Source organism: Salvelinus namaycush, unplaced genomic scaffold, assembly GCF_016432855.1.
Source record: "Salvelinus namaycush isolate Seneca unplaced genomic scaffold, SaNama_1.0 Scaffold404, whole genome shotgun sequence".
NCBI classification, from domain to species: Eukaryota; Metazoa; Chordata; class Actinopteri; order Salmoniformes; family Salmonidae; genus Salvelinus; species Salvelinus namaycush.
In genome coordinates this window covers 129821-150649 of record NW_024061053.1, presented here as the reverse complement: position 1 = coordinate 150649, position 20829 = coordinate 129821, and the positions used below count along the sequence as shown (strand labels likewise).

The 20829-nt window shown below is 45.8% G+C and overlaps 1 protein-coding gene across 1 annotated transcript in view; it reads left to right on the top strand.

Annotated features, from left to right (window-relative positions):
- pdzrn4 (PDZ domain containing ring finger 4) overlaps positions 1 to 20829 on the top strand; it is a 159721-nt gene that overhangs the window by 39243 nt on the left and 99649 nt on the right. Inside the window, exons 2-3 of the mRNA XM_038986063.1 lie at positions 15152 to 15402; positions 17860 to 17962. Of these exons, the coding sequence (XP_038841991.1) occupies positions 15152 to 15402; positions 17860 to 17962 (354 nt within the window). The remainder of the gene's footprint in view (positions 1 to 15151; positions 15403 to 17859; positions 17963 to 20829) is intronic.

Sequence of the window (20829 nt, the reverse complement as noted above, 5' to 3'; positions counted from 1 at the left end):
CCTAACAACGCAGAGTTTTAAAATAAAAAAGCAACACGAGGAATAAAATAAAATACACAAGAATGGAGCAACAGTACATACAGGGAGTACCAGTAGCAGTACCAGTACCAGTACCAGTACCAGATCAATGTGGAGCTACAGTGGGGCAAAAAAGTATTTAGTCAGCCACCAATTGTGCAAGTTCTCCCACTTAAAAAGATGAGAGAGGCCTGTAATTTTCATCATAGGTACACTTCAACTATGACAGACAAAATGAGAAAAAAAAATCCAGAAAATCACATTGTAGGATTTTTAATGAATTTATTTGCAAATTATGGTGGAAAATAAGTATTTGGTCAATAACAAAAGTTTATCTCAATACTTTATATACCCTTTGTTGGCAATGACAGAGGTCAAACGTTTTCTGTAAGTCTTCACAAGGTTTTCACACACTGTTGCTGGTATTTTGGCCCATTCCTCCCTGCAGATCTCCTCTAGAGCAGTGATGTTTTGGGACTGTTGCTGGGCAACACGGACTTTCAACTCCCTCCAAAGATTTTCTATGGGGTTGAGATCTGGAGACTGGCTAGGCCACTCCAGGACCTTGAAATGCTTCTTACGAAGCCACTCCTTCGTTGCCCGGGCGGTGTGTTTGGGATCATTGTCATGCTGAAAGACCCAGCCACGTTTCATCTTCAATGCCCTTGCTGATGGAAGGAGGTTTTCACTCAAAATCTCACGATACATGGCCCCATTCATTCTGTCCTTTACACGGATCAGTCGTCCTGGTCCCTTTGCAGAAAAACAGCCCCAAAGCATGATGTTTCCACCCCCATGCTTCACAGTAGGTATGGTGTTCTTTGGATGCAACTCAGCATTCTTTGTCCTCCAAACACGACGAGTTGAGTTTTTACCAAAAAGTTACTGGATATAGTGACTAGGCATCAGGATAGATAATAATAAGGTATTTGAGGTAGATATGTACATGAAGGCAGGGTAAAGTGACTAGGCATCAGGATAGATACTAATAAGGTATTTGTGGTAGATATGTACATGAAGGCAGGGTAAAGTGACTAGGCATCAGGATAGATACTAATAAGGTATTTGAGGTAGATATGTACATGAAGGCAGGGTAAAGTGACTAGGCATCAGGATAGATACTAATAAGGTATTTGAAGTAGATATGTACATGAAGGCAGGGTAAAGTGACTAAGCATCAGGATAGATACTAATAAGGTATTTGAGGTAGATATGTACATGAAGGCAGGGTAAAGTGACTAGGCATCAGGATAGATAATAATAAGGTATTTGAGGTAGATATGTACATGAAGGCAGGGTAAAGTGACTAAGCATCAGGATAGATAATAATAAGGTATTTGAGGTAGATATGTACATGAAGGCAGGGTAAAGTGACTAGACATCAGGATAGATAATAATAAGGTATTTGAGGTAGATATGTACATGAAGGCAGGGTATAGTGACTAGTCATCAGGATAGATAATAATAAGGTATTTGAGGTAGATATGTACATGAAGGCAGGGTAAAGTGACTAGACATCAGGATAGATAATAATAAGGTATTTGAGGTAGATATGTACATGAAGGCAGGGTAAAGTGACTAGACATCAGGATAGATAATAATAAGGTATTTGAGGTAGATATGTACATGAAGGTGTGGGAAAGTGTGGGAGTTGGGAGTTGCAATGTAGTGTGTGAGTGAGTGTGGGAGTTGCAATGTAGTGTGTGAGTGAGTGTGGGAGTTGCAATGTAGTGTGTGAGGGAGTGTGTATGTAATTTGTATAATGTATATAATCTAGCAAGTGTAGGATAGCATAGGGTCAGTGTGCATAGGGTCAGTGCAAGATAGAGTCAGTGTAGATAGTTTGGGTACCATTAATTGACATTTTGGCAGTCTGGCTTGGGGGTAGAGCCGATGCTCAAGTATCGTTTGCCGGAAGGTACTATTCAACGCTGGTCTGACCAATCGGAATCCATGCTTGAAGATTGTTTTGATCACGCGGACTGGGATATGTTCCGGGTTGCCTCTGAGAATAACATTGACACAAACACAGACACACAGACACAGTGACTGAGTTCATCAGGAAGTGTATAGGGGATGTTGCTCCCACTGTGACTATTAAAACCTACCCAAACCACAAACCCTGGATAGATGGCAGCATTCGCGCAAAACTGAAAGCGCGAACCACCACATTTAACCATGGCAAGGTGACTGGGAATATGGTGGAATATGGAAAATGGTGGGCTCTCATTCTCCATGGACGACGACAGTAAGACATTTAAGGCTGTTAATACGGTCAGACGACATCCCTAGCCGCGTCCTTAAAGCATGCGCAGACCAGCTGGCTGGAGTGTTTACGGACATATTCAATCTCTCCCTATCCCAGTCTGCTGTCCTCACTTGCTTCAAGATGTCCACCATTGTTCCCGTACACAAGAAAGCAGAGTTAACTGAACTAAATGAATCTAGCCCTGTAGCACTCACTTCTGTCATCATGAAATGCTTTGAGAGGCTAGTTAAGGATCATATCACCTCTACCTTACCTGATGTCCTAGACCCACTTCAATTTGCATACCGCCCCAATGATGCAATCGCTATCACACTGCACACTGCCCTATCCCATATGGACAAGAGGAATACCTATGTAAAAATGCTGTTCATTGACTATAGCTCAACCTTAAACACCATAGCACCCTCCAAGCTCATCATTAAGCTTGGGGCCCTGGGTCGGAACCCCGCCCTGTGCAACTGGATCCTGGACTTCCTTATGGGCCGCTCCCAGGTCGTGAAGGTAGGAAACAACACCTCCACTTCGCTGATCGTCAACACAGTGGCCCCACAAGCGTGTGTGCTCAGCCCCCTCCTGTACTCCCTGTTCACCCATGACTGCGTGGCCACGCACGCCTCCAACTCAAACATCAAGTTTGCAGACAACACAACAGTAGTAGGCCTGATTACCAACAATGACGAGACAGTCTACAGGGAGGAAATGAGGGCCCTGCAAGAGTGGTGAGAGGAAAATAACCTCTCCCTCAACGTCAACAAAACGAAGGAGCTGATAGCGGACAGAAGAGGGGGCATGTCCTACATCGACGGGTGGGGCACCTTCTCTGCAGTGGAGAAGGTGAAAAGCTTCAAGTTCCTCGGCGTACACGTCACTGACAATCTGAAATGGTCCACCCACACAGACAGTGTGGTGAAGAAGGCGCAACTCTTCAACCTCAGGAGGCTGCAGACATTTGGTTTGGCTCCTCACAAACTTTTACAGATGCACAATGAAGAGCATCCTGTCGGGCTTTATCACCGCCTGGTACGGCAACTGCACCGCCCACAACCGCAGGGCTCTCAAGAGGGTGGTGCGATTTGCCCAACGCATCACTGGGGCACACTGCCTGCCTGGGGTCGGCACGTCCGGAAATCCAGGATCCGGTTTCAGAAGGAGGGGTTCAGTCCCAGGTCCCTAGCTTGGTGATGAGTTTGGATGGGACTACTGTATGGTGTGGATGGGACTACCGTATGGTGTGGATGGGACTACTGTATGGTGTGGATGGGACTACTGTATGGTGTGGATGGGACTACTGTATGGTGTGGAGGGGACTACTGTATGGAACGCTGAGCTGTAGTCTATGAACAGCATACTCTAATAGTTATTTCCTCTCTTGTCCAGGTGGGAGATGGCAGTGTGAAGTGCAATTGAGATTGCATCATCTGTAGATCTGTTGGGGTGCTGTGTGAATTGGAGTGGCTCTAGGATGATGGTGTTTATGTGTGTCATGACCAGCCTTTCAAAGCACTTCATAATTACAGATGTAAGTGCTACAGGGCAATATTAATTTAGGCAGGTTACATTGGAGCTCTTGGGAACAGAGACAATGGTGGTCAGTTTGAAACCTGTTGGGATTACAGACTGGGAGAAGGATAGATTGAAAATGTGTGTGAAGACACTTGCCAGCTGGTCTGCGCATACTTTGAGAACACGCCCTGGTATTCCGTCTGTGATTGTTCCGGCCTTGTGATTGTTAACCTGTTTAATTGTTTTGCTCACATCGGCCATGGAGAGACAGATCACACAGTCATCAGGAAGAACTGGGGCTTCCTCCTAGCAAGCAAAAGGCATTTAGCTCGATCGGGAGTTCTGCATTGCTGGGCAACTCATGGCTGGGTTTCCCTTTGTAAACCGTTATCGTCTGTAAGCCCTGCCACATACGAGTGTTGGACATGGTGTATTAGGATTCCACCTTCCTCCTATATTTAGTCATTTAGCAGTCTCCCACTAATAATGTGTTCAAGTGTAACAGGAAATGCAATCGATGCATGAGTTATTAAACACTATACTGTATCCTCCCTCGAAACACAACTTTCCAAGTAAGCCACAGGCAGTTTTGGGTCCCTAGTTCGAATCCCCGAGCTGACAAGGTGAAAAATCTGTCGATGTGCCCTGAGCAAGGCACTTAACCCTAATTGCTCCAGGGTTGCTGTTGGTAACGGCTGACCCTCCGTGACCCCACTCTCCGAGGGTATCAACGCACAAGGTGAAACCCAGATGCAGACACAGGAGGCAGATGGTTGGAGTCTTACAGTGTTTATTAACCCAAAAAGGGGTAGGCAAGAGAATGGTCGTGTACAGGCAAAAGGTCAAAACCGAGTCCAATAGGTACCAAAGGGCAGGCAGATTCAAGGTCAGGGCAGGCAGGATGATCAGGCAGGCAGGATGATCAGGCAGGCGGGATGATCAGGCAGGCGGGATGATCAGGCAGGCGGGAAAGGAGTCCAGAGTCAGGCAGGGGTCAAAACCGGGAGGCCTAGCAAAAGAGAATAGAAAAGGAGTACGGGGAAAAACACGCTGGTTGACTTGACTAACATACAAGACGAACTGGCACAGAGAGACAGGAAACACAGGGATAAATACACTGGGGAAAGAAACAACACCTGGAGGGGTGGAGACAATCACAGGGACAGGTGAAACCGATCAGGGCGTGACAGAGGGGAAGGTAAATAAAGGATGTAGGACAGGGTGAAACAGATCAGGGCGTGACAGAGGGGAAGGTAAATAAAGGATGTAGGACAGGGTGAAACAGATCAGGGCGTGACAGAGGGGAAGGTAAATAAAGGATGTAGGACAGGGTGAAACAGATCAGGGCGTGACAGAGGGGAAGGTAAATAAAGGATGTAGGACAGGGTGAAACAGATCAGGGCGTGACAGAGGGGAAGGTAAATAAAGGATGTAGGACAGGGTGAAACAGATCAGGGCGTGACAGAGGGGAAGGTAAATAAAGGATGTAGGACAGGGTGAAACAGATCAGGGCGTGACAGAGGGGAAGGTAAATAAAGGATGTAGGACAGGGTGAAACAGATCAGGGCGTGACAGAGGGGAAGGTAAATAAAGGATGTAGGACAGGGTGAAACAGATCAGGGCATGACAGAGGGGAAGGTAAATAAAGGATGTAGGACAGGGTGAAACAGATCAGGGAGTGACAGAGGGGAAGGTAAATAAAGGATGTAGGACAGGGTGAAACAGATCAGGGCATGACAGAGGGGAAGGTAAATAAAGGATGTAGGACAGGGTGAAACAGATCAGGGCGTGACAGAGGGGAAGGTAAATAAAGGATGTAGGACAGGGTGAAACAGATCAGGGCATGACAGAGGGGAAGGTAAATAAAGGATGTAGGACAGGGTGAAACAGATCAGGGCGTGACAGAGGGGAAGGTAAATAAAGGATGTAGGACAGGGTGAAACAGATCAGGGAGTGACAGAGGGGAAGGTAAATAAAGGATGTAGGACAGGGTGAAACAGATCAGGGCGTGACAGAGGGGAAGGTAAATAAAAGATGTAGGACAGGTGAAACAGATCAGGGCGTGACAGAGGGGAAGGTAAATAAAGGATGTAGGACAGGGTGAAACAGATCAGGGCGTGACAGAGGGGAAGGTAAATAAAGAATGTAGGGCAGGGTTCCCACGCATAATAGAGAGACACGTGATTGTACAAAAATGTAAGCAAGGTTTGAAATGATGTTTTAATCAAATATTATATCTGTTCCGTAACTGATTGTAGTTGATGATCCCTGATGTAGCAGAAGAGACTGGGGCTAAATACAGTGATTTCAGAAAGGTCGACAGAGTAATTATATGAATCACCTCTGATCTCTCTGCTCTCTGCTCTTCGCTTCATCCATTTCGCTCTAATGACACTAACGAGAAGCTTCATTAGCTTTGAAGAAAGTATTACTGCCCAAATACCAGCCCTTTTAAAGCAGTGTCACCCAGACAGTACACAGCTGCAGTTGTTGGGTGCTAATGTTGGAGTTTTCAACAACAAAACAAAAATCCGATAGGAATATGAAAATTTCACTTTAGCCCATTTTCACTTTTGACTAAATTCTTGTCTATGTATAAGCAGTGTCAGATCTGCATAGTGGCTACCTTCCTCATGCAGTACTAGGATCAGTCTGGTTGAGGATGCAGTACTAGGATCAGTCTGGTTGAGGATGCAGTACTAGGATCAGTCTGGTTGAGGATGCAGTACTAGGATCAGTCTGGTTGAGGATGGAGTACTAGGATCAGTCTGGTTGAGGATGGAGTACTAGGATCAGTCTGGTTGAGGATGCATTACTAGGCTCAGTCTGGTTGAGGATGCAGTACTAGGCTCAGTCTGGTTGAGGATGCAGTACTAGGATCAGTCTGGTTGAGGATGGAGTACTAGGATCAGTCTGGTTGAGGATGGAGTACTAGGATCAGTCTGGTTGAGGATGCAGTACTAGGATCAGTCTGGTTGAGGATGCAGTACTAGGATCAGTCTGGTTGAGGATGCAGTACTAGGATCAGTCTGGTTGAGGATGCAGTACAAGGATCAGTCTGGTTGAGGATGCAGTACTAGGATCAGTCTGGTTGAGGATGGAGTACTAGGATCAGTCTGGTTGAGGATGCAGTACTAGGATCAGTCTGGTTGAGGATGCAGTACTAGGCTCAGTCTGGTTGAGGATGCAGTACTAGGATCAGTCTGGTTGAGGATGGAGTACTAGGATCAGTCTGGTTGAGGATGCAGTACTAGGATCAGTCTGGTTGAGGATGGAGTACTAGTATCAGTCTGGTTGAGGATGCAGTACTAGGCTCAGTCTGGTTGAGGATGCAGTACTAGGATCAGTCTGGTTGAGGATGGAGTACTAGGATCAGTCTGGTTGAGGATGCAGTACTAGCCTCAGTCTGGTTGAGGATGCAGTACTAGGATCAGTCTGGTTGAGGATGCAGTACTAGGATCAGTCTGGTTGAGGATGCAGTACTAGGATCAGTCTGGTTGAAGATGCAGTACTAGGATCAGTCTGGTTGAGGATGCAGTACTAGGATCAGTCTGGTTGAGGATGCAGTACTAGGCTCAGTCTGGTTGAGGATGCAGTACAAGGATCAGTCTGGTTGAGGATGCAGTACAAGGATCAGTCTGGTTGAGGATGCAGTACTAGGCTCAGTCTGGTTGAGGATGCAGTACTAGGATCAGTCTGGTTGAGGATGCAGTACTAGGATCAGTCTGGTTAAAGATGCAGTACTAGGATCAGTCTGGTTGAAGATGCAGTACTAGGATCAGTCTGGTTGAGGATGCAGTACTAGGATCAGTCTGGTTGAAGATGCAGTACTAGGATCAGTCTGGTTGAAGATGCAGTACTAGGCTCAGTCTGGTTGAGGATGCATTACTAGGCTCAGTCTGGTTGAGGATGCATTACTAGGCTCAGTCTGGTTGAGGATGCAGTACTAGGATCAGTCTGGTTGAGGATGCAGTACTAGGATCAGTCTGGTTGAGGATGCATTACTAGGATCAGTCTGGTTGAGGATGCAGTACTAGGATCAGTCTGGTTGAGGATGCAGTACTAGGATCAGTCTGGTTGAGGATGCAGTACTAGGATCAGTCTGGTTGAGGATGCAGTACTAGGATCAGTCTGGTTGAAGATGCAGTACTAGGATCAGTCTGGTTGAGGATGCAGTACTAGGATCAGTCTGGTTGAAGATGCAGTACTAGGATCAGTCTGGTTGAAGATGCAGTACTAGGCTCAGTCTGGTTGAGGATGCATTACTAGGCTCAGTCTGGTTGAGGATGCATTACTAGGCTCAGTCTGGTTGAGGATGGAGTACTAGGATCAGTCTGGTTGAGGATGCAGTACTAGGATCAGTCTGGTTGAGGATGGAGTACTAGGATCAGTCTGGGTTTTGCCCTGGCACTACACAGCTGATTAAAAAACAACTGATCCTCAAGCTTTGATGACTTGAATCAGTTGTGTAAAAACACGAAACGAGTTTGGGAAACCATGACCTATACTCTGCCTGCCATTCTGATTTATGAAACCATCATCTCTCTCATATTGGAACCGGTTGCCATATTGTGTCAAGACACTGTTATTATTGAAACGAGACATTTCAGATTCCAGACTTCCCCAGTCAGATGAGATAGGACTCATTCTCAATACGCTGTTGACTAAATTAGGTTTGGAGATTGTTTGGCACTGGCCAGCTGAGCATCTCTCCGTTCATCATCATGGAAATAACATCCATCATCCTGTGTCTGTCAACATCCCGTGTCTGTCATCACCATGTGTCTGTCATCATCCCGTGTCTGTCATCATCATGTGTCTGTCGCCATCCCGTGTCTGTCGTCATCCCGTATCTGTCGCCATCCCGTGTCTGTCGCCATCCCGTGTCTGTCGTCATCCCGTGTCTGTCGTCATCCCGTGTCTGTCGTCCTCCTGTGTCTGTCGTCCTCCTGTGTCTGTCGTCATCCCGTGTCTGTCGTCATCCCGTGTCTGTCGTCATCCCGTGTCTGTCGTCCTCCTGTGTCTGTCGTCATCGCAACATTGGATATCCATTATTAGAAAAAAATATCCGAACTTCAATTGAATCAGAGGGTACGAAGATCAAGTTAATTGATGTACTCTTACCGATGCTGTTGAGCATCCCAAACAGCGACCTATTCACTTTACAGTGCACTACATTTCACCAGAGCATGGTCAAAAGTAGCGCGCTATATAGGGACTAGGGGGGCCATTTGGAACACAGTATTTTTAGGAGAGGAGAAGCATATGGTCCCTGCTGAATAGACTGTCTGGTTCTCTAGAGGAAACCAGCCTGCTGTTCTCATTGTGTTGCAGTCTATTGTAATCTCTTTCAATACGCAAAGAAACTGTCTCTAGCTAAACAACCAGCAGCCGCGGTTTGATGCTGTTAGGGTTGACGTAATGCAGGTTTAAGCTGTGTGTGTGTGTGTGTGTGTGTGTGTGTGTGTGTGTGTGTGTGTGTGTGTGTGTGTGTGTGTGTGTGTGTGTGTGTGTGTGTGTGTGTGTGGGCGTGATTGTTTCCATTAGCTCACAAAGGTGTGCTATCTGTCAGCCGTAGCTGCGAGGTTGAGAGGTTTCCATCAAGCTCTTATCTCAATGTGCCCCACACACACACAAACACACAGCTTAAACCTGCATTACACTTATCTCACCTGTTCATATCGACAACAGGCAACACCATTTAGCCATCTTAGTGGATAAGATCGTGTGATGTCATTGAAGAGGGTAGACATTTTTTAACAAACATATTTATATTTTTACTCAATCATCTGGTTGAGAATTTACTGTCTGTAGGGCCACATCGCTGGATACCAGTCTATGTAACACGTGAAGAGTTTACTGTCTGTAGGGCCACATCGCGCGAGAGAGAGAGAGAGAGAGAGAGAGAGAGAGAGAGAGAGAGAGAGAGAGAGAGAGAGAGAGAGAGAGAGAGAGAGAGAGAGAGAGAGAGAGAGAGAGAGAGAGAGAGAGAGAGAGAGAGAGAGAGAGAGAGAGAGAGAGAGAGAGAGAGAGAGAGAGAGAGAGAGAGAGAGAGAGAGAGAGAGAGAGAGAGAGAGAGAGAGAGAGAGAGAGAGAGAGAGAGAGAGAGAGAGAGAGAGAGAGAGAGAGAGAGAGAGATCAGTCTAAAAGCATGATGGAGGATGTTTATTATCTGTTTCACTTGCTTTGGCAATATAAGCACGCCAATAAAGCCCCTTAAATGTCATTGAGTGAGAGCACAGAGATCAAGACATCACAGTTCACACATGGTCTTTGCTGTCTGCTGAGCCAGGCAGTAACTCTGAGAGTCTAGCTGATCTTGGCAAGAGCTCTAATAGTCAGTCAGGAGCTCTAATAGTCAGTCAGGAGATCTAACAGTCAGTCAGGAGATCTAACAGTCAGTCAGGAGATCTAACAGTCAGTCAGGAGATCTAACAGTCAGTCAGGAGATCTAACAGTCAGTCAGGAGCTCTAACAGTCAGTCAGGAGATCTAACAGTCAGTTAGTAGCTCTAATAGTCAGTCAGGAGCTCTAACAGTCAGTCAGGTGAGAGTTGCTCAGGAGATCTAACAGTCAGTCAGTAGCTCTAACAGTCACTCAGGAGATCTAACAGTCACTCAGGAGATCTAACAGTCAGTCAGTAGCTCTAACAGTCAGTCAGGTGAGAGTAATTCAGGAGCTCTAACAAATCAAGTTTATTTTATTTTATATAGCCCTTCGTACATCAGTCAGTCAGGAGCTCTAACAGTCAGTGAGGTGAGAGTAACTCAGGAGATCTAACAGTCAGTCAGGTGAGAGTAGCTCAGGAGATCTAGCAGTCAGTCAGGTGAGAGTAACTCAGGAGATCTAACAGTCAGTCAGGAGATCTAACAGTCAGTCAGGTGAGAGTAACTCAGGAGATCTAACAGTCAGTCAGGAGATCTACCAGTCAGTCAGGAGATCTAACACTCAGTCAGGTGAGAGTAACTCAGGAGATCTACCAGTCAGTCAGGAGATCTAACAGTCAGTCAGGAGATCTAACAGTCAGTCAGGTAAGGGTAGCTCAGGTCTACCAAGGCCTCTGGGTTTAGATTCAGTAAATTAACAGCTAGTTGTTTTCTTCTGTCAGTTACAACTACATTGTGTGGTGTCTGCTGCATAATGGGTGCTGATCCAGGAAGTAACTCTGGTAGTGAGGGTAGTTCAGGTCAGCCAAGGTTTCATGGTTTTACAGTATTTCATCAGTAAGTGGCTAGCTAGTTTTATCGTCTCTGTGCTGTGTGCTGGGTCAGCTGTGGACACCCAGGGGATATCCTGACCTGCTCCCTCTTCCTCTGGGTCAGCTGTGGACACCCAGGGGATATCCTGACCTGCTCCCGCTCCCGCTCCCTCTGGGTCAGTTGTGGACACCCAGGGGATATCCTGTCCTGCTCCCTCTTCCTCTGGGCAGGCTCTGTCATGCATCACCTCACTCACACATACCCATAAAACACACACACACACACACACACACACACACACACACACACACACACACACACACACACACACACACACACACACACACACACACACACACACACACACACACACACACACACACACACACACACACACACACGTACCATGTCCTGTATCTGTCTATCATCCTTATGGCTTCTCTTGCTTACATGGAGCTGGTTTCTATTTTATTACAGAGATAAATGGAGCGGTTTCTATCTCATTACAGAGATAAATGGAGCTGGTTTCTATCTCATTACAGAGATAATTGGAGCTGATTTATATCTCATTACAGCGATAAATAGAGCTGGTTTCTAACTCATTACAGAGATAAATGGAGCTGGTTTCTGTCTCATTACAGAGATACATGGAGCGGTTTCTATCTCATTACAGAGATAAATGGAGCTGGTTTCTATCTCATTACAGAGATAAATGGAGCTGGTTTCTGTCTCATTACATAGATAAATGGAGCTGGTTTCTATCTCATTACATAGATAAATAGAGCTGGTTTCTATCTCATTACAGAGATAAATAGAGCTGGTTTCTATCTCATTACAGAGATAAATAGAGCTGGTTTCTAACTCATTACAGAGATAAATGGAGCTGGTTTCTATCTCATTACAGAGATAAATAGAGCTGGTTTCTATCTCATTACAGAGATAAATAGAGCTGGTTTCTATCTCATTACATAGATAAATGGAGCTGGTTTCTATCTCATTACAGAGATAAATAGAGCTGGTTTCTAACTCATTACAGAGATAAATGGAGCTGGTTTCTAACTCATTACAGAGATAAATAGAGCTGGTTTCTATCTCATTACAGAGATAAATAGAGCTGGTTTCTATCTCATTACATAGATAAATGGAGCTGGTTTCTGTCTCATTACAGAGATAAATGGAGCTGGTATCTATCTCATTACAGAGATAAATGGAGCTGGTTTCTATCTCATTACAGAGATAAATGGAGCTGGTTTCTATCTCATTACAGAGATAAATGGAGCTGGTTTCTATCTCATTACAGAGATACATGGAACTGGTTTCTATCTCATTACAGAGATAAATAGAGCTGGTTTCTATCGCATTACATAGATAAATGGAGCTGGTTTCTGTCTCATTACAGAGATAAATGGAGCTGGTTTCTGTCTCATTACAGAGATAAATGGAGCTGGTTTCTATCTCATTACATAGATAAATGGAGCTGGTTTCTATCTCATTACAGAGATAAATAGAGCTGGTTTCTAACTCATTACAGAGATAAATGGAGCTGGTTTCTAACTCATTACAGAGATAAATAGAGCTGGTTTCTATCTCATTACAGAGCTGAATAGAACAACCATCCATTTCTTTATTTCTGCATCTGATGAATGAATACATCTAATCTCATTTAATAATAAACAGTTAGGGTTAGGTAAGTGTGTGTGTGTGCGTGTGTGTCAGTGGGTGCGTACATGTGTATCCATGTGCGTATGTTTGTGTATCTTTGCGTGCGTGCGTGTGTGTGTGTGCCCCCCAGTTTGACATCCTGACACATTTCAACAATCAGTGTTGAAAATAAATCTGAGGATGTGATTGATTGAACATGAATTTGACATCTGTACTGTAATGAGGCTCTGTAATTGGATAAACCGTGTATCTGAGGTCACAGATGACTGCAGACCAAGGATGTCTGTCAGACAGATGAGGGACACCTAACCCTAGCCTCAGCTCTCTGCCTTCATCGATCCTTCAGGCAAAATGTTCTACCCTCTTCAGACCAGACTGACTTGCAATATGCAGACAGAGCAGGAAGTTGCAATAGGCCCGTGCAACCCAAGGTTTGATACCAACAGAAACCCTCTCAACCCTAACTCTAACCCTAACCCTCAACCCCAACCCTAACCCTAACCCTAACCCTCAACCCTAACCCTAACCTGTTATCTGCCCCTTCCTCCTGTTGGAAAGATTAGGGACATCTAACCCTAACCCCTAACCTAACCCTAGCCTCCATCCTAACCCTTCCTGCTGTCAGGTGAGGTATGCCTCGTTGCCATAGAGATAACCTCACTAGGGGTTAATAAACAGGGATCCAGGATTTGAGAACCATTGTTGTAGACTTCTGTCTGAGTAATACATGTCCTGTATGTGACTCATGGGTTTGGCCTTAATTTTCTACTGGAACTTTCTAATAAATAAACCCTTTATTCAGAAAGAACGTGGGTTACCCTTGAATATGAATTAATAACATGTGGATAATGTAATAATATGTGCCATTAGTACACACTTTTATCCAAAGTGACTTACTGGGGTGAATGTATACATTTGTATGGGATGGGGGGGGGGGGCAGGTTTTACTTGGCAGGTGTCAGTATGATGAGTGTACCTCCCACTGAAACCCAGACATTTAGTTTGAACCCCACAGTACCGTAATGATCAGACCCAGAGACAGAGACCCAGAGCTCAGACCAGTCCAACCCAGGGGAAGAGGCCTCCACCCTGGCCTTCTCCCTCTCCACCTCCCCTCCCCTGGAGAGACAGCAGGTGCCCTTTAAGACTGACAGGCTTTTCTTCTCCAGGCTCACCCATGCTCTCAGGGATCATTACTGAACTGTTAGTCCCAGGGGTCCACTGTTCTGTGGTGGGTAGAAGGTCTCAGTATGTCAGTACTGGATATGAATAAGAATGGAGAAGAAAGGAGGATCAGTGTGTGAAATCGTAGCATTGTAATGCTTCTCTGAAATACAAGTATATGATAGTGTTTTCAAATGGCCTATGTTGTTGCCTTGGCAAGACAATGACAAAGGTGTTGGCTGATGCAGAAACAGACTGGTACTCAGCAGGCTGTAATTGGATCACTAGGTGCACTCTACAGTATCACATATGCTGCTTCTCTGTGGGCTCACGACATAGAACTAACAGAACACCTCCATCCCCTCCATCTGGTGAATGGTAGGGACTTGGGAATGGTAGGGACTTGGGAATGGTAGGCACTTGGGAATGGTTGGTTCTTGGGAATGGTTGGTTCTTGGGAATGGTAGGGACTTGAAATGGTAGGTTCTTGGGAATGGTAGAGACTTGAAATGGTTGGTTCTTGGGAATGGTAGGGATTTGAAATGGTAGAGACTTGAAATGGTTGGTTCTTGGGAATGGTAGGGACTTGAAATGGTAGGTTCTTGGGAATGGTAGGGACTTGAAATGGTAGGGTCTTGGGAATGGTAGGGACTTGAAATGGTAGGTTCTTGGGAATGGTAGAAATTTGGGAATGGTGGGGACTTGAGAATGGTAGGTTCTTGGGAATGGTAGGAATTTGGGAATGGTGGGGACTTGGGAATGGAAGGGACATGGGAATGGTGGGGACTTGGGAATGGTGGGGACTTGGGAATGGTGGGGACTTGGGAATGGTGGGGACTTGGGAATGGAGGGGACTTGGGAATGGTGGGGACTTGAAATGGTTGGTTCTTGGGAATGGTAGGGACTTGAAATGGTAGGTTCTTGGGAATGGTAGGGACTTGAAATGGTAGGTTCTTGGGAATGGTAGGGACTTGAAATGGTTGGTTCTTGGGAATGGTAGGAATTTGGGGATGGTGGGGACTTGAGAATGGTAGGTTCTTGGGAATGGTAGGAATTTGGGAATGGTGGGGACTTGGGAATGGAAGGGACTTGGGAATGGTGGGGACTTGGGAATGGTGGGGACTTGGGAATGGTGGGGACTTGGGAATGGTGGGGACTTGGGAATGGAGGGGACTTGGGAATGGAAGGGACTTGGAAAAGGTGGGGACTTGGAAATGGTGGGGACTTGGCTGTCGGAAGAGTCTAGCTTTTGTGGTACTGACTCATCACATAGACACCTAGTTATTCCTGTACAGTATACATAGGTTTAAGACTCTTCTTTCTCTTCCCTGTTCAGGTGAATGGCAGGGACTACTCCAAGGCCAGCCATGACGAGGTGGTGGAGGTCATCAGGAGAGACCCCATCGTGGTGCAGGTCGTCCGTCGCCATGGCAACCCCGCCCACTCACACCAAACATTACAGGAAGTTCACGTGGTGGACGTGTGCACGCAGACGGACATCACTTTTGAACACATCATGGCCCTGGCTAAGCTGAGGCCTGCTACTCCACCTGTACCCGACATCTGCCCCTTTCTGCTGTCAGACAGGTGAGGGGCATCTAATCCTAACCCTAACCTTAACATTAACCTTATCCCTTACCCTACCCCTAGCCTTAAACCTTACCGTAACCCTAGCCTCAACCCTAACCCCAACCCCAACCCTCAACCCTAACCTGTTATCTGCCCCTTCCTGCTGTTGGAAAGATTAGGGACATCTAACCCTTAACCTAACCCTAGCCTCCATCCTAACCCTTAACCTAACCCTAACCTCCATCCTAACCCTTAACCTAACCCTAGCCTCCACCCTAACCCTCAACCCTAACCCTCAACTCCAACCCTAACCTGTTATCTGCCCCTTCCTGCTGTTGGAAAGATTAGGGACATCTAACCCTAACTCCTAACCTAACCCTAGCCTCCATCCTAACCCTTAACCTAACCCTAGCCTCTATCCTAACCCTTAACCTAACCCTAGCCTCCATCCTAACCCCTAACCTAACCCTAGCCTCCATCCTAACCCTAACCTAACCCTAGCCTCCATCCTAACCCTTAACCTTAGCCTCCATCCTAACCCTTAACCTAACCCTAGCCTCCATCCTAACCCTTAACCTAACCCTAGCCTCTATCCTAACCCTTAACCTAACCCTAGCCTCCATCCTAACCCCTAACCTAACCCTAGCCTCCATCCTAACCCTTAACCTAACCCGAGCCTCCATCCTAACCCTTAACCTAACCCTAGCCTCCATCCTAACCCCTAACCTAACCCTAGCCTCCATCCTAACCCCTAACCTAACCCTAATCTCCATCCTAACCCTTAACCTAACCCTAGCCTCCATCCTAACCCTAACCCTCAACTCTAACCTGTTATCTGCCCCTTCCTGCTGTTGGAAAGATTAGGGACATCTAACCCTCAACCCTAACCCTCAACCCTCAACCCCAACCCCCAACCCTCAACCCTAACCCTCAACTCTAACTCTAACCTGTTATCTGCCCCTTCCTGCTGTTGGAAAGATTAGGGACATCTAACCCTAACCTAACCCTAGCCTCCATCCTAACCCTAACCTAACCCTAGCCTCCATCCTAACCCTTAACCTAACCCTAGCCTCCATCCTAACCCTTAACCTAACCCTAGCCTCCATCCTAACCCTTAACCTAACCCTAGCCTCCATCCTAACCCTTAACCTAACCCTAGCCTCCATCCTAACCCTAACCTCCATCCTAACCCCTAACCTAACCCTAGCCTCCATCCTAACCCTTAACCTAACCCTAGCCTCTATCCTAACCCTTAACCTAACCCTAGCCTCCATCCTAACCCTTAACCTAACCCTAGCCTCCATCCTAACCCTTAACCTAACCCTAGCCTCTATCCTAACCCTTAACCTAACCCTAGCCTCCATCCTAACCCTTAACCTAACCCTAGCCTCCATCCTAACCCTTAACCTAACCCTAGCCTCTATCCTAACACTTCCTGTTGTCAGGTGAGGTGTGCCTCGTTGCCATAGAGATAACCTCACTAGGGGTTAATAAACAGGGAGCCAGCATTTGAGAACCATTGTTGTAGACTTCTGTCTGAGTAATACATGTCCTGTATGTGACTCATGGGTTTGGCCTGAATTTTCTACCGGAACTTTCTAATAAATAAACCCTTTATTCAGAAAGAACGTGGGTTACCCCGTTATTAATAACATGTGTAATAATATATGCCTTTAGTAGACACTTTTATCCAAAGTGACTTACTGGGGTGAATGTATACATTTGTATATGTGGCCCCTTGGATAGTTCTCCTCAAGATGGAGATGCTTTATTATGGGTTACATCAACCTGATGTGGTTGATCAGAGCCTCTACTGTGTCATGGAGTACAGCAGAATTACTGCGCCGCCCCCCCCCCTCCCCAGTACAGCTGATCACATCCCGTTAATGTCATTAGGATGCTCTCCAACTGGCATGTTATAACTGTGTCTGCAGTGCAGCCAGACTGCTGCATCCATTTCCTTTAAGAGTTTACAAGGTGATTAAAAACAAATGGAGTGACTGTTATACAGCGTTACGTTCATTCTCAGTCTATTTATAGGTCTTTACTGGGACAGAAATTAAATACATTTGTCCTATAAACTGCAAATCCTCCGTTCCCTCGTCTGTGATACGGCTGATAAGGGGAAGGCAGAATGGATGCTGTTGTGATTCTAAACAACAGTGATGTTACTGTGGGCTGGTTATACCCAGGGCTGACATGTCTCTGTATACGCGCCAAGTAACCATCTGTTAATCAATATATTACAGAGGACACAAAGATGGCTTTTTACGGGTTCTTTTTGCAGGTTTTGTCACTTACATGGGTTTTTTGTCTTGTTAAAACGTGTCCATGTTTAAAATGTGTGTATAGATCCCTGTCATTAGTTGCTTTACTGGGGGTTGTAAAAGGGATGTTTGTTAGCGACCAATATGCACAACACAGGGAGAAAGGTGTTGAAACCAGCTTGCTACTCACACATCTTTCTCTCCTCAGCTGTCACTCCATCCACACAATGGAGCATGAATTCTACGAGTGTCCGGAGTACCTCTCCAACACCCCAGCTGAAGTGGACAGGCCAGAGGAGTTTGAGTATGAGGTAAATCAATATGGAGCCACACAAGTTCCTACGAGGACAATTCTCCCACAGCGGTTATATTGACAAGTCATCTGTCTCTTGGTCAAATATAGTGTTCCCTACTTATTCACTACAAAGATAATTACAACCACATCTCCCCCGCAGCTCATTATGTCATCGGAATGATAAAGATTAAAATACTGGTAGGAATCTTACTACCTCAATTTGGTATGTTTTCCCTATAAACAATGACACTTTTCAGATACACTTGGAGTGTTGAAAAATAGCCTGTCTGGGAGGCTGGGTGGAGATTGTAATTTGTGTCAGAGAGGCAGTGACCGTGGGAGACGTGAGGTGAGGTGAGGTGATGGGTGACGTGGTAGTGTGTGTGTTTGTGCAGTGGTGCTGCTCGTTTAATGGGTGCCCATGGTTCGCTGCACAGGATTCTGGGTCATTAGTGTTCCTCTGCTGTCAGCTGTGGTTTAACGGCCACTTCTGACTAAATGGATGGATGTCTCTCTGTGTGAGAGAGGGATGAGAGACGGCGTGAAGTTTGAGCACACACTCACAGGCACACACACACACACAAGTGCGCACACAGTCACACACACTCGCAGGCAGGCGGACACACACGCACACACACACAGTCTGGCCAGCCCAACTGAGGCAGGGTCAGTGTCAGGTCGTGACCTGATTACTGTTGTTATGGCTACTTCTTCCCCTCACACAGCTGGCCCTCAGTTACTCTTTGTTCAGCCAAGTGTATCTAACTGTACCCTGAATGCCCTTGCTCCTCAGTAACCCTGGCAGCTCAGGGACATTAGCTGTGAAAGATGTGTTTAGCCTGGCTTCACACTACTGCCGTGTAACTTAAGGACAGCTCCAGGGCAGCTGTGGGAGGTTTTTCTTCCCAGTGACCCGCTATAAAAACAACACACAGATACAGATGATCTTCTAATCAAGACTAGCGTGGTCTCTCTAGGCGGTGTCTCTCTACCCTCAGTACATCCACAGATTATTACTAGATCCTGTGCTGACGAGTATAAGGTTGTGTCCTGTAGCCCTACATGAGTTAAAGTACTGTCTGCACGACACACTGTGATTTCTCACTCTAGGAGGGAGTCTCTAATCTAACCTCAAACGTCTCCAGATTACAAGGTTGCGTCCTGTACTACTCAGTGTGATTGTTCTCTCTAGTAATGCCCTCTGACAGTAGGGGCCTAGTGTTCTCTGATCTCTCAGTACATGGTAGTTAATCAACAGTCATGGTGCGTTCGTGTCAACCACTTCTCTCGACCGTTCTGAACCATTCTAAACTGTGTGGAAGTGTGGAGTCGACTCGCCAGTAACAGCTGAGTCCTAGTCAAAAGTGCCCTCCCTCCTCTGTTTGTCCTCTGTTTGTTGTGGCTAGATGTCAAAGAAATTCATATATTTTTTGAATCAGTCATCTAATCTTTCCCAACTGCCACCCGGAATCCTTTGAAAATTAGGCTATCCCTTTAATTAGCCTATCCCTTTAATTAAGCTATCCCTTTAATGAGGCTATCCCTTTAATGAGGGTATCCCTTTAATGATGCTATCCCTTTAATGATGCTATCCCTTTAATTAAGCTATCCCTTTAATTAGGCTATCCCTTTAATGCGGCTATCCCTTTAATTAGGCTATCCCTTTAATGCGGCTATCCCTTTAATTAGGCTATCACTTAAATGAGGCTATCCCTTTAATTAGGCTATCCCTGTAATGAGGCTATCCCTTTAATTAGGCTATCCCTTTAATTAGGCTATCCCTTTAATTAGCCTATCCCTTTAATTAGGCTATCCCTTTAATTAGCATATCTCTTTAATTAGGCTATCCCTTTGATTAGCCTATCCCTTTAATGAGGGTATCCCTGTTATAGTCCCTTTTGACCCCCTGTCTTCCTTCTACTGTAACTTCACACGTAAAATAACTTTGTCAGAGCAAAATGTCAAACTGTAAAATTATATCTTTCTGTTTCTTCCCAACACAGCAGTGACCAAACAGACCAGGGTTACTACACCTGCAACATTAAGAGAACACGCTGTGTAGTAAATGCCATCGGTGCGACCATCAAAGACATCCCCAGTGGGACACCCGTCTGTGTTTTATTTGATGTGAGGTTTTAGTGCTATTGATGTACAGACCACCCTCTGGGCAGTGGACATGTGTTACCATGGTGAGGAGAGATTAGGAACCACACAACAAGAATAAGCAAAGACCACGGGAGGTGGGATGTCATTTATCAGACAATAATTCAACATCAATTGCAGTCTTAACTGGTCTGGAATGATGTAGCTTTAGTACCAATGCCACAGCATGTCACGGTGATATTGGGTTACTTGTTGAATTTGTTTGAGTGATACAGTTGGTTTACATTAAAACACACACACACACACACACGCACACGTACACACACATTATTTCACCCTTTGCAGAGCCTTACTGGAGAACTGCGTGTTGCTCCCTATGAGCTATGTTGATCAACATGTTGGTCTGGGTAATGTTGAGGCACTAAAGTATGTGTCAGTTAAAGGGGAATTTCCCCCTGGGGGAATCTGGGCTTGTTTCCATCATGTCTGAGGCATTTCTAGGACAGTGAGATGTGTTTCACACATAACAGCCCAGGAGGAAGGCAGGTCAGGGCATCACACTCTGAACGATACACCCTATGACAGCTTCCGGTGTATTGATGGGTGGGGGGGGCTCTATGTTAAACTGATCACACTATATGTTTTTGTGGGTGTAGATGTGGTTGTCCTTGTTCAACAGAGCTGTTGGACGTCTTCCAGCCATGTTCCTATCGTCGGATTCATTGCTAAATATACAAGCAGACACATTGTTTCCAGCCTCGTAAAGACTACAATTTGTGT